Here is a 15318-nt window from a genome sequence, read left to right as displayed (position 1 = left end):
TCTCCTGATACCAATTCAGATACCGAATCCTATGAAAGGTCCATGGACGCTGTGTGGCAGAGGCATTGGTCCGAAATGATGAGATGGAGGAGGACGGAAGTGTGGTAATCACTTCAGCTGATAACGAGTAATCTCATCCACTGCTTTTTTTTGTTCCTCAAACCTTCACAATGTTTCCTTGCTGCATTGAACCTATTCAGATGCTTTGTGATTATTGTATCCTCTAAAGACATGTGAACACCTCAGGTTTACCAGTAAAGGCCAGACACTGCCTTTATTGTGAAGCACTTTAAATCTGGCAACTATAACCCAATCTGCTAAATAAGGCCATTATTGAGATTGGTGCTTCTCTGGCTTCAGGATTAATTCAATGTTTCTCTATGAGCAGTTCAACAGCTCACCTAGCTTACTGAGCATTCAATAAAACTTGACCACAGAAACCAAGCCTATATATCCATTGTCCTCTAGCCCCATCACACCTACGTCCCTAGTTTTTTTTTAATGGCTGCCAATCCCATTCACCATATGTTCCATAGTTGGCACAGAAATGTGTATTTAGTGCCTAAAAAAGCTAAATCAGTCTCACCCATGTCCACTTCTGTATCCCTCTGAATTACACGTCCTATCAATGCACTCAACATTCGCGTTAGCAAGCGATCCGGCATGTGACGATGTCTCATGTGGCGTCTACACACTCTCCTTTAAAACACAGCATGTCAGTTAGAGGCATGTTCCCCTTGTGTTACTCACAAAGGCACAAAGGATTCTGCCACATTGACAGACTGGATGCTTCACACAGTGCTTGTGTCTCTGAGCGAGCGTGCATGTGAGTGTGTGTGTGTGCACGTTTCTTTTTGTGGTAGTGGCAGTTTAAAAGTTTTCTTCCCGAGAGAAAGAGAGAGAACGACAGGCTTCATCAGGGCTCAGTTCTAAAAATAAGAATCCAATATGTTCTCGTTTTTATTGTCGTGCCGTTTTTTTCTGAAAGACAATAACCTAGTTATTTATTCATTTTTTACAGTGACACCCTATTGTCTAAAAACTTGCAAAGCTGCAGCTGCGTTTATAATGACATGCCATACTGTGACGAGCAATCATATTCTGCAGAACTAGTATACACCTTCTGTTTGAGTCCACAAACCTTCCCTGCGTCTTTAAAGACCATGTTTTGTGTTGACAGGTCTTCCCCGTTTTCCTGTGTTGCATTGAATTATCTAACATATAATATGTCCTATTGACAAGTTATAAAACTATACTATTGCAAATAATTATGCAGCTACAGTATGTGTAAGCATTTCTCAACTTAGTTTTTTTCAAAAGCGATGGAGTACCTTAAATGCATGGGTATCAGGTCGGATTCAACAGGGGTTCTTCAGACGGAAGCTTTTTTGTATAGGTCAACGATGATATGATGTATTTTTGAACACGAAGCGCATGTCTTCTTTCATAAGGTGAAATCATGACACTACAAATTGTCTAGGTCAAGGCTGTTAACAACAGATATGAGAGGAGGTGACATCCGAGACTGAGGGAGAAAATAAAGGGCACAAACAAAGGTGTGTGTGTGTGTGTGTGTGTGTGTGTGTGTGTGTGTGTGTGTGTGTGTGTGTGTGTGTGTGTGTGTGTGTGTGTGTGTGTGTGTGTGTGTGTGTGGGTGTGTGTGGTGTGTGTGTGGTTGTGTGTGTGTGTGTGTGTGTGTGTGTGTGTGTGTGTGTGTGTGTGTGTGTGTGTGTGTGTGTGTGTGTGTGTGTGTGTGTGTGTGTGTGTGTGTGTGTGTGTGTGTGTGTGTGTGTGTGTGTGTGTGTGTGTGTGTGTGTGTGTGTGTGTGTGTGTGTGTGTGTGTGTGTGTGTGAGTTCCCGTTAGAATATTTTTTTGCCGGTCAACATGTCCGTTAAAGTTGAAATCTTCCGGACAAAATTAGATAAGTGCCGGTTAAAGGTCTTCTTTGTTATTTATTGAGCTTTAAAACAAATTGATATGATTCGACATTAAACAAACTAATTATAGTAGATTAACTACATTATTCAAAAGTGTACAGTAATTTACAAAAACGCGGGAATAATAAACGGAGCGCTCTCTCCTTCTCCTGACAGCCCGTCAGTATCATGCAGCTCGCGGATCCAGTAATGAGTGACCCGACAGTAAAACTAAACATATCTATAACTAGTTTAGGTAGTTTGAGAGGTAATTAAAATAGCTACGTGTGATTTTCTAACCTGAAGTGTGTTTTGCTCTGCTCGCCGCTGCAGGGGATCATGCAGAGCTGCGTGTCGACTCGTCAGCAGCAGCCGATCTCTCTCTCCTGTCAGATTAGACTTTACTCGCATTTATGTCCATATCGATCAGATCTAGCTAGTTCTAGCTAATGATATGACTACCTGCTTGTTAAAAGACACCTAAACAATAAGCGTCGCTATGCAACCGGATGAGGCCACAAAGTATAGCGCAGCATTATGCATTTGTTTACATGCCCACCGGAACCCCGAGGCATTACCAACAGATCAACGCACAATCAACCCATACAGGACATCTCTTTCTCCACATTAAGTGTTAGACATTAGAATTGACAATTTTTGTCTGTCACATACTCTTTTGTCTGTCACATACTATTCTTGTCTGTCACATAAGTGGCGCAACTGATGCGGTATTGCGCTAAGGGAAAATTATTTTGACCGGACATTTTGACCGGAGAGATTTAGATTTGCCGGACTTCAGCATATTTTACCGGTCATTGTCCGGTAATTACCGGCTAACGGGAACTCTGGTGTGTGTGTGTGTGTGTGTGTGTGTGTGTGTGTGTGTGTGTGTGTGTGTGTGTGTGTGTGTGTGTGTGTGTGTGTGTGTGTGTGTGTGTGTGTGTGTGTGTGTGTGTGTGTGTGTGTGTGGTGTGTGTGTGGTGTGTGTGTGTGTGTGTGTGTGTGTGTGTGTGCTGTGTGTGTGTGTGTGTGTTGTGTGTGTGTGTGTGTGTGTGTGTGTGTGTGTGTGTGTGTGTGTGTGTGTGTGTGTGTGTGTGTGTGTGTGTGATGTGTGTGTGTGTGTGTGTGTGTGTGTGTGTGTGGTGTGTGTGTGTGTGTGTGTGTGTGTGTGTGTGTGTGTGTGTGTGTGTGTGTGTGTGTGTGTGTGTGTGTGTGTGTGTGTGTGTGTGTGTGTGTGTGTGTGTGTGTGTGTGTGTGTGTCACAGATAAGTGTTCATGTGTGACAGCTCGGTTGTTCTTTTTAGCACGGTGGCCCTGAGCCTCTCCAAGCTTCCATTCACAACGGCATACAGCAAAGAGAAAAACAATCTGATACCTCAAGGCAGTGGTTTCACTCGTGCACACATCTGTAGCTGTGAGAGCACACTGCTTTCTGGGAGTATTTGGCCTGGAAACGTCTAAAATGAGAAGATGGATGGAGGAATGCCTTTAAATCTGCGCCCATTTATCATCAGTTTATCACCTGTTGTCAGGAAGGTTTTTCTTCCATGCTAGCTGCTGGTGATTCGGTTGGTGTTATGGAAGGGTCAAAAGTTGTGCATGCTTTGAAGATTTATAAATAGTTACTCACAATGACAAAAAACAACATATCACCTCCATACAGTATATCAAACAACAACTTTTCACATATACTGTACACAACAACAGCATCACCATGGTTCACTGGTGAATTGCTGTCATACAACTGAGGAGTATCATCTTTGAGCAGTGTATGGTACTGCAGAGGGAGACAAAAGTATCACTTTACTAGTTATTTATATTGAGCCGTAGTGAAAGTTATACGTAGATGCATGTGAGACTGATACAGCTCCACATGTAAAATCAATGGACGTTATAAGGCCTCCATATTGCAGTCTACAACTAGAGGCTTTACATTTCATAAATACAAACTAAAGCATTATGTGAACTGTAGCGTGCACTGCTCACTTTTATTAAATGTACCAACAAAACAATGTAGCTATTGATTGATGCAGAAAATCAAGAAGAAAAAGAATATTCTGTAATTTTGGCCTCGTTTTTTAAAGTGAACACCATGCACTGCATAAAGAAGTAAAACAGAAGGGAAATTGGTTTGAAGAAAGTGTTAACCGCTCTATTTAGAATGATCCCTGTGCTGTTGTCTACTGTTTTAGCGGGGACGGAGGTGCTTGAATTACCTCTCGTGGTAAAAGGACTTTAAATGTGCATAAATAAGAGTGGAGCTGACAGCGGCTAAAACCAAAATGCTTAAAGAGGAGTAGCACCTAATTTAGCAGCCACGAACCAGAGAGCAAAGCTAAACACCACAAAGAGCAATTCAGCAACCTCAAGTGGAACTTTGACACAGGAATATTTTATCATCAGGATTATGCTCTTGGCACAAACGCGCCTTTTTGAAAAAAGCATTACATCTAGTAAAAAGGAGAAAGGGAAAACAGCCAATGGACTGCTGCAAAGAGCCAGTATGGTTTGTCAACACAGGTCATTTAAGCAATCAAATAAAAGTATAAAGGCAGACCTTTACCAGAAAGTCCTTTCAATTACACTTACCTGAACAACCTAATGCCTCCATTAGGGGCGGCAAAATAGCCTTTCCCAGAATTGGTACATACCTCAAGTCCCTGCATGGTGGAAAAGCAAATAAACAGACATTATATTTAAAATACAATGGAACCAAAAGCCCTGTGAGTCACATTTGTTTCTTACAGTTCATAAAGCAGGAGAAATCGGAAAAAATACATCGGATGCAAAAAAAACATCAGATGGACATACTTGCTAATGATGTATAAAGAAGTATTCAATTGACAGTTTAAAGGGGTATTCCACCAATCTGACACAGGTTGTTTTATGGTAATGTGAGTACTTTTCAGCCTGGGAAAACAGGTGTGAAGTCTTTAGGGGCTCCAGTGTGCGAAAAAGCACACGTCCCACCGTCCGGGACGTGTTATTTACAATGTCGGACAAGTAGATCTTTCAATTGACTTGTCCGGCGGACAAGTGACGTTTTTAGCCCTCATTTATTGACAAATTATTGATAAACTCAGTTTACAAAAGGCAGAACTCATTCGCAAATTGTCCGTGTCCGCCATTGTTCGTTTAGAAATGTTAGTTTCGGTTCTGCTTGTCGATTCCTAAGGAAATGCATCTCGCCGCTTTCTGTACTGTTAGACGGGGGCGGGGCAGTGCGGGACGTGTAGCACAGTGGCAGGGTTGGGAAGCAAAACTCGGTGCCGAGTAGGAACAAATAACAATTGTCCGGTACCGGGATTAATAAGAGTTGTGAGGACAGGAGGCGAGGCCGGGCCCCGCGGACCGCAGCTCTCTCTCTCTGTTCCGGATCATCTGATCGTTGCACGGTGCAGTTCAGCGTCTCTCTCTCTCCCTCTCTCTTTCTACACACAGCGGACCCGCTGCCCGTTTAACAGCATAATCTTTGTCAAACTTTCTTATGTTCTTTCTCTAACACGTAATGAAGGTTATTAAGCGTTTTAGCTCCTATGTTGTATATTGACGCCATTTCCTTTATGAAGTAAAGCAGCCTCCCTGTCTGTGTCCTCGCGCTGTCCTCACATCCCCCGACCCCCAGACTCGGAGGAGCACAGGGATGTCAGTATTGTTTATGAAGCAGGGTATAGAAAATACATTATTGAAATTAAAATAGTATTTATTTACTTTTACAAACAGTGAGCAGCTGCAGCATGTGTATTGCAGGACATGTGTAAGCATGCAAGCGTCTTTGAGTTGTAGAAAAGCGCTAGGCCTATAGGCTATAAATATAATGTATTATTATTATTATTATTATTAGGCCTATGTGTTGGACATGTGTGGTTGGACTCTGTCTCACAGGCAGGTTGCAGTGTAACATCAGAGGAGACTGGGCCAATTGTACATTCTCAAACTGCACCACATAGAACTAACTAAACAATGCAGAGATTATTTTTATATAATTTTATTCAATAACCGTAAGAAATTAAACAGTATGAAGTGATTTGTAAATAGGAATACAGATTTGACTTAATGTTTTCATAAATATGTTTTTCTCCCAGTTTGTCATGGGACTTATTTTTACCCTCTCAAAGAACCGGAATCGAGAACCGAAAATAACCGGAATCGAAAAGCAGAACCGGAATCGTTAAAATCCAAACTATACCCAACCCTACGTATGTGTGATGCAGTAAAATCTTACCGCTCACTTACAGTACGTTAGCGGTGTCGTAAAAAACGTGGGAAAATGTAAAATACGTTGGCGAAGAAGAAGATTCCAGTGGCCCCAATTTTTCCATTCTGGACAAGTGAAAAATGTATTCGGACAAGTAAATTGCCAAACTCACTTGTCCATGGACAAGTACTCTCTAAAAACCTTTTCTCACACTGGGCTCTGGATTTTGGTCTGAAGGTGAATTCACTACCCAACAAATGCAATTTAACTGGAAGTGTGGAGTTTGAAAGAGGCTTTTCTTTTGCGCTTCATTCAGACTAAGGACTAGAAATCAGGACATTTCAACCAATTTGTCATACAGTACAACCTGCGCTTTAATCCGATTTACTAACGATACAGATAAGTACTGTACTCTAAGTTTCATTACTTTTGAAGTAGAACTGCTGCTGCTCCTTTAGAAATATAGTAATTTGATGGTTATAAACCATTAAGAATACATTCAAATTGCATGTGAAACAGTTTTGTGTTAGTTTGACAAGGGTACATGGATAAAATGCACCAAAGCCAAACACCCTCTTTATTATATGACATGAAGGTGTCATGATATTGTAGCAGCATTGTGATTTTGTTCACAACAACCTCAGCTCCTGGTGTAAATCTACTCCTGTTGCATACTGTATGTCTTTTTTTTGCTGATCCAATGTGTTTTTGATCTGCTGAACAGACTCTTTTAAGAGAACAGGGTCAGCCCATTAGCATGTACTTCAGAAATATGTTCTGTGTAAAAATTAGCAGGTGACACTTTGCACGCTGTGTACAAGCCAAAGTGTAGCTTGAAGGGAACTGCATGCATGTAGCAGTTTTGAGACACCAGAGTATAGCACTGAATAATACTGGAGCTCCTGTGGGCCTAACTTGCTTTCTTTCTTTCCTTTTATGCAAGCCATTTTTTTTGTTAAGCTATCCTTCCTGTTTAATATTAATTACACCATTTCCTCTGAGTAAATATAATGTTCACCAAGGTACCATGTGTAAAATATGTATTTTTAGAATGTCAGAGCAGTGTGCACTGCCTCATAATTGTCTTCATAATTGTTTTTGGGGGTTGGAATAAGAGAAAAGGCTGCTCTGCGTGACTCCTGCAGAGAGAAAGAGAAAATGTGTGTGTATCTGTATAGCCTACATATATGTGATTTGTGAACATCTGCCTCTGAATGTGTGTGTCGTGATGCCCTGCCATTTCACGCCCACGCCTGATTGGTCAGCGGTTGCCTCTGTTGGCAGCATGACGTCGTTCACTCCAGGAGGGATTTTAGCGTGTGTTTGGCTGCTGAGTATGTGCGCGTCTGCATGTCATTTTCCTGTGACACCTTAACTACGAGTATAATGCTCCCAGGCGTAATTATGGGCTTTCCTTTAGAGGCACATACAGTGCACACACAGACATTCAGATGCTTATAAATCAACACTAATTTGCAGTCTTGAACAGTAGACTAATTAGCATCAGATGAACTGACCCCACTTGCCATTTGACCACACACACACACACACACACACACATACACCCACACACATGGAGGAAGGGGAAGTGGACAAGCCAGTGAAACAATGGAATAACTTCTAATTCAGAGTCTGGGATGGAAACACTTTTATTATTCCCTCTCGGGCCACAACAAGGATTTAACAGCCTCTTTGACTGCGACAATATCACACAGATTTACCTGCTGTTTCCTCTGCCATTAAATGGCTTTGGTTTTTGCTCAGTGGTTTAGAAGGTGTGACACTGCAGGGGAGGTGGGCACACTCCTATCACAGCCACCAATATGTCAAAATTAATTAGGCTGATCGGAGAGTAGACCCTATTATGCACAGAGAAGTGTGTGCCGTGTGCTGTTAATTAGACTGATGAGTAGATGCGCTCTAATAAGCCCAGCCTAGAAATATTCTCTATTAAACTGAGAATTCACAGGGCATGTTTGCTGATATGGTTTTGTTATGTTGTGCTTTCATTGTACAAAGATATGAAGTAAATACAATAATTAGTCTATTACTGTAATTGCAGGTGGAAAATAATGATTTGCAAATATTTTAGTCATAAGAAGAAAAGGGTTGTACAGTTTTGTTTTTTTGCCAAAAATCCAAAACAATTGCTTGTTCAAGCTTCTCATATGGGAGGATTTGATGCTTTTCTTTGTCCAATATGACAGCAAATGTAATATATTTGGGTTAGCTGTTAGAGAATGCTACCTTGTGCGTTTGAAGTATTTATGAAGAGCATTTTGCCATTTTCCTTTTTAATGTTAGAATATTCTGCTTTATGTGGTGATGCTGTCATTTTCAATTCAATAAAAAACATGAATCAATAATACAAAAATATGGTTAGCCCCAGCCCAGATACATGATCAGACATTGCTGTAGTTTATTTTCTCATTTATTTATATTCATTCTGTTTAAAATAGGAAGTTAGATCCATTAAAAACGAAAGGCTTTTTATTGTTTACACTTCACATTCATTTCCCGGGTCATCATGCTCAGGCTGTGAGCGTGATGTAATAACATAAAATGATGAATCACAGAGGTCTCCCAAGAGTTTCTGGGCATGATGGTGCAATCAATTTCCAACAAATATATTAGCAGCAAAGTGTGTGTCGTTTGCTGAAACTGCTGAGAATATGCCTGTAAACCCTTTGTTTGAAGAAGAAATATGGTGGCATGGTTCAACTGTATAAAGCCCTGAATCCACTGCCTTCTTGCTAGACTTTGCTGCAAGGTACAGCTTGTAAGACTACGTGAGCTATTCTAACACCTCTTCTGTCAACACTGTGGATTGCTCTCTACATTTCAATTTTTCTTTTTAGCCTCATTTTCTTTACCCAAACTTCAAAGACATCTGAACAGGCAAAAATATGCAAGGCATAAATAAACTGGGTTTAAATTCCACTGGTGTTTGAAAATCTTTGTTGACAACATTCCACTAAACGCACCGAAGCTACAAATTAGATAGTGACAATTGTCACCGTTTGAATAAGCTTTGGTCCAAGATTTTTTATAGACGACTACATTTTCGCGTGACAAGCTTTTCATTCTCTCAAACGACCTTCATTCCCGGGGGAAAGCTGAAAGAGGGGATTCTGCTGTAATTAGGCTCGTTGGTTGACCAAAAAAAAGCACCCAAGGTAGAGGGTGAGATAAAAGACTGTGAATGAAGGTGGGGAGGATGTAAGGAGGAGGATGAAGAGGGGAGGAGATAATGAGAGGCAGGGTGACAGAATGAAAGTGCAGGAGGAAGAGAGCATGTCAAGAATCAAGGGGGGCTGGTTGCCTGCAGCTCCCTCGTGGTGTGATGTTGTCGAATGTTCGCACCATGTTTTATGACAAAGGCCTCTGTGTTAGCTCAACAACTCACTTATGTTGTCTTTGGCATCCCATCCTGTCTTGCTGTAAATGTTGCATACAGCAGCTAAGTTCACCTACAAGTAACCTAGGAGAGGGCAGAAACTGACAGAGAGAAAGGGAGAAAAATATATATTTCATTTTTTTTTAACAGTTTTAAGTTGCCTTTGATGGACATTAATATCATCATAGATGTTAGGTGTTGTTGGGGCTCTAGATAAGGTACATTGGTTGTCCACCAACAGACTGTATGTGGTTTGATCTCCGGCTGTTCTGGTTAGCTTTTCAAAGTGTCCCTGGGCAAGATACTGAACCCCAATTTCTCCTGAAGGCATGTGAATGTCTGTCCTGATGCGCAGGTGGCCCTGTGTATGGTGGCCCTGTGTAGGGTAGCCTTTGCCTCTTTATAAATGTGGGTTAATGCTGACATGTGTTAAGCACCAACAATTGTCAAATGCAGTTTATTTGCCACCACTGTTAGCCAGATCACTCCCATTAGTCATTTAGTTGGAATGCTGATACAGCATTCCAACTACTTGTTATGCTACGCACAAAATTTCTTTATTATTCCGCCGGGTTATTTTGGCCGTCTTCTTCTCCCACATTCCACATCGCAGAAACTCCGTTCAAACATCAAAACGTTCAGCTCGGTCGGGAATCGATTGCTATTACTTTTCTCATTCATAACTTTCATAATTCCCGAGATATATCCCATAATTCATCAAATGTTTAACATGAAAGTCAATGGAGAATCTCTTCAGACTTGAAAAATATTCATGCGACTTCAACTGCTAACTGTTCCTTCATACTTTCACTCAGAAACCTCATTCCAACTTTAAAATGTTACACATCTTTCCGACATTATTCATATTAAACAACTTTTAAATCGGATTCATACTTTTAGAAATATTAAACATTGTTCAGACCTTGGTAAAGAGGCCTTCTTCAGATTTTAACATTAGTGTGTATTGCGCAGCTCGTTAACGCTAGAGTGTGTGTGATCTCAAAGCTAGAGTGGAGGACAGCTTGAAATTCTGTTTAAACCTGCCATAATTCCCAAACCCTACACTCCTGAGACATAATTTTCTCAAAATGCCTCTTGAGGGCATGAAGTGACAAAAACTTTCAACATGTCTCCATTAAAGCCAATTGTAAATTCAAGCTGATCTTTACTCACAGCAGCAGCCGCTAGGGTTGGGAACCGAAACTCGGTTCCAGATGAGAACCGATAAGAAAATGCCGGGTACCCATACAAAATACACAATTTCGGTTCTGCTTAACGGTTCCTAAACGCGGTAGACCCTGTATTCCACCGGGTCCGTCGGCGCCGCGGTGACCCGGGGGAATACAGGGTAAGGGCGGACTGGCCATCTGTGTGTTCTGGAGAATCACAGAACGGCCGGTCGTCAGCGGGGCGTTGACGGCCGGCTCGGTACGCTGACGGCCGGCACCGCCCTTACTTTTTAAAAACGGCATCATGTAAGTTGCGCTGACAGGCGAGAGAGGTCCACAGTTGCCCCGCAGCGATGCTCCCCCCGCCCTCCCGTAGACAGTTCACGAGCTCAGTCACTTCATAACACCAAAGATGGATCGCGGTAAACGCTCTAAAGTGAGGCTCCACTACACTAAAAAAGAAAAAGACAAGGCACAGTGTAATGCCTGTTAATAGCTTGCCACAGGCATAGCTCAGTTAAAATAAAGCACAGCTATTGTGCAATACATTTGTATTGCGTGTATATTTTTTATTTGTAAAAATGTCAGTTAAAGCTTAAAAGAATAAAGATATTTTTGTTATCTAAACGTTTGACCTCTTTCTTTTACAATTTTGGAATTGAAACGGGGAATCGATAAGAACCGGAATCGATAAGCAGAACCGGAATCGATACATTTCAAACGATACCCATCCCTAGCAGCCGCACACCTTTAGTTAATCTGCCAAAAAGGCCACATTATTAACCCGAAAGTACACAAAAAGCACACTTCAGATGCTCAAATTCCTTGAGATGCTTCACACGTTAAAATTTCACCGATATCTGTTACGGTTCTTCAACAAAACGTTCACATGTAAGAGGTTTATCTCTCATTCAGAACAATGAAAAGGCTCTCCTCTCACTGATTACTGCACATCACCATGGAAACCTTTGATCTCTGGACACACACACAGCTGTCTCATTATGTCGTTAGCTCAAATATAAACACCTGTGTCATGGAACACGATGATGTCATAACTCCAACTGGCATGCTCAGAGCAGCAGACTTCAGATAATGGTTAACACGGCTCTACATCAAATCTGAAGCTACGTAATGTGGTGTTACTATGGTAACGCATCCCTCGCCATAAAACAGCAGCAGACTTCAGATAATGGTTAATGGTGATGATGCCCTCAACAGCTCTACGTCAATTATGGGGTGTCATCATATGCCGTTTCCATGGAAATGCATCCCTCGCCATAAAACACTATGTTGTCGTAACGCCTATGAAAAGGGTCAAAACAGCACCAGACTTCAGATAATGGTTAATGCTCCAGCCCTCAACATGTCTATGTACCAATAGTGAGTTTTCCTCAAAAGCTGTTGCCATGGCAATGCATCCCTCGCAATAAAACACGATATTGCTATAACTCCTATGAAAATGTTCAAAAAGTGCTCAAACTTCACATATGTGCTAACAGTCCAGCCGTGAAGACATCTACGGGACAGTTTTGAGATTTCCTCAAATGCCGTTGCCATGGCAACCCAATGCTCGCCATGAAACACGGTTTTCTCATAACTTCAGTGAAAATGCTCCAAACGGCCCAAAACTTCACAGGTTTGGTAACGATGCAGCCATCAACACATCTAAGCGTATTATGGGGTGTCATCAAATTTCTTTGCCATGGCGACAGATCATTCGCCATCAAGTTAGTTCAAAAGATTGCAGTTCAAATATTCTGCTGCTTTTCCAAGTCTTTTTACTTTCTTTTCTTCTCTCATCACACATTCAATCTAAATTCTTCACTTTCTTGTTACACATTACATTTCAGCATAGCAATTCAGCGTCAGCTTTTCAGCATAAAGCGTACCCACTAGCAATTTCTTCAGGAATTGCATTCTCTAGTTTTCTCTCATATTCCAAATCCCAGCCTGCCAGGCTTTGCTCATAGCAGACAGAAAGGTGCATAAAACATTTATCCTGGCTCTTATACAGCAAGTTATCAAGATTGACACAGAATGAAAAACATTTAATTTGTGCTTTTGCAGTCAATTGGTTCGTTGTTCTTCCACTCATTAGTGTTGCCACCTAAGAGTGTGTGTGTATTTGATGTTCAGTGTGTGTCAGTGGGTCACCCAGCTGTGGTGTTATTTATGAGTCAGGGTAGTATGTGAGGTTACTGAAGCAGATCATTGTGAGGTTCAGCTGAGGACATGAAGTCATCAGAAGCATCCAGATCAGCTACAGTAATAGCTACCAACACACATTCCCACATTAAGGTTGTCTGTTTAATTGCTGTTGTTGCCAATGACTGATTTCACCTGTATGTAATTATTATTTAATTAAAGCCTATTATTTCTCAATGACCTCAAGGCTTCCACTCAATGTGAACTGTTTTTATATGCAGATGACTCTGCAATGCTGGTTTCCATAATGATACAAACTTAAAGTATGCTGAGTGTATTACTTTTTAATGTATGTGGATGACAGATAACAAACTGTCACTCCCCCATCAAATGGAATACATTATTTTTGGGTCAATGGTAAAATTGAAGAGATCATAAGCCATATGTCAGGAGTGGGCCAGGCTGTCAAGCTGCTCACAAAGGTCGATCACAGAATACATTTCTTAGGCAAGGTTTCAACATTTCTGGATATAAAAGCAATTGTGGCGCTGGCAGTTTTCTATCCAGCCTTATTTTGACTATGCCTGCTGTTTATTGCACCATGAGTTTACTTCACACTTTCACAAACATGTCTAAATAGGGCAATTGGGGTTATTATTTATGAGCTTTGTGTGGTTGAAAGTAAAGAAAACAGCTTCTCAGATTGAGTTGTGCATCGTTCATAGGATATGCATGTGCCTGCCCCTCAATGGCTTAACACATATGAAATACAGATGCTTTTCTTAGCCGTTCCATCAGGGTTTTTCTACTGGTTTTGATGCTCCCATAGGTCTAACTGTGAATTATAACTTTTCTGTACATGACAGTTAATCCGTGGTACACCCCCGAAGGGACCCCAACAAGCCTTAAGGTCATTTCATGTTCTGCACCTGCTGTGCTGAGCCGGTGTTCATTTGAAAAATATGGTCTTCTATTAAATCAATAAATTAATCTGCAAGTCAATAGCCAGAGATTGAAACAGTACCACCGCTGCCGACACCTTCACCCTCTACTCGATGTAGAAATTATTGCTGTAAATAGCTTTCTGTAACTGCTCTTGCTGCTCCTAACTGCCTTCTGTTGCTAACTGTTATAGCTGTTGCAAAGGTTGTTGTTAACTGATTTCTGTCGCTAACGTCCATTAGTGTTGCAAACTTGTTCTACCAGGCCGGCTGCAAACACGGTGGTCTTACTATATCAAATGACCTCATTACTCTATACCAGGATTTCAATATACTATTTTACATATTTGTAGAAGATAACACTGAACAATGAATTGAATACAGACTCAGAAGGAAATTATACCATTGTTTGTAATTGTAACCTTTGTGTATCATTGTTACTTCTCTTAATACTTAGCCAGAGGAATTATTATTTCTTATGGTTTATATATGGCTACTTATCTATTTATGATAGGGTTGGGAGAAGCATTACAAATAATGACACCAATGACACGCATCACTATGCAGCAGTAAAGTTGGTGCCTGAGCTGACTGTTAATTAAACTCATACCTGTCCTCTTCCTGCAGCTTCCTCCCTTCACCTCTCTCTGTCTTTCTCCCCCTTTCCTCTCACAGAGACAGTGATGGATACAAGGACGGCCACAGCAGAGCTTGGCTGGATCTCGTTCCCTGCCAATGGGGTAAGAACAACGTGCAGAGGTGTACTGGGTCTGTGTGTGTGTTTGAGGTATATGCATGCATGTGTATAGGTGTTAGGGCTGCTCGATTATGGCAAAAATCCTAATCACGATTATTTTTCGTCAATATTAATATCACAATTATTAAATACGATTGTTCATTGACTTTGAAAACATCCATTTATTGAATTTTTAAAAATAAATAATAATAATTTGAACAGTGTGTTTTTAACAGTTGATTACCCTGAACTTTAAGTATAATTCAACTGAAAAACCAATGCAAATAAATAAGAATTATACATTTATATCTACATTTAACTAAATAATATCAAAAATAATAAATACCAATAAATAAAGAGATTAAAATACGATTAATTGCACAGCCCTAATAGGTGTGTGCACCGTTGGAGAAAACAGTTTGAGTACACCTTGCGGCGCTCCATTAAGGACTCCGTCACAATCTTAATTACAGTCACAAGGTGACACCAATTAATCGCTATTGATGCAGAGTTGAATGGATTCCAGAGAATCACGGAGGTGTACATTAAAAGGGTCCGCCAGCGACAGATTCATAAAATAGAGTAAAATAAAAAAAGAGCAGTATAGAATTAAAGAGGATATGTTCTTTAACTGGCTTTCTTCTTTCTTTCTTTTTATAAATGCTGGCTTGGCTGCTAGCTGGTAACAATGGTCTGCTGCCTGTGGGTGTATGTGTGTTAGAGGTGAGCAGCTGTAATTGTGATGAATGGTTGTCCCTCTTCAAAAAAGGTGAGAGGAGAGAAAAAAAAGTATAGTAGGGAGGGAAGTGGAGAGG

At 40.9% G+C, this 15318-nt stretch overlaps 1 protein-coding gene across 1 annotated transcript in view; it reads left to right on the top strand.

Annotated features, from left to right (window-relative positions):
* Nucleotides 1-15318, top strand: part of LOC117495943 (ephrin type-B receptor 1-like) — a 95138-nt gene that overhangs the window by 19120 nt on the left and 60700 nt on the right. The window contains exon 2 of the mRNA XM_034147561.1: nt 14443-14507. Within this exon, the coding sequence (XP_034003452.1) occupies nt 14443-14507 (65 nt within the window). The remainder of the gene's footprint in view (nt 1-14442; nt 14508-15318) is intronic.

The sequence above is a fragment of the Trematomus bernacchii genome, unplaced genomic scaffold, assembly GCF_902827165.1.
Source record: "Trematomus bernacchii unplaced genomic scaffold, fTreBer1.1, whole genome shotgun sequence".
Lineage (NCBI taxonomy): Eukaryota > Metazoa > Chordata > Actinopteri > Perciformes > Nototheniidae > Trematomus > Trematomus bernacchii.
The sequence above is the reverse complement of the archived record's forward strand: the minus strand, read 5'-3'. Positions and strand labels throughout refer to the sequence as shown.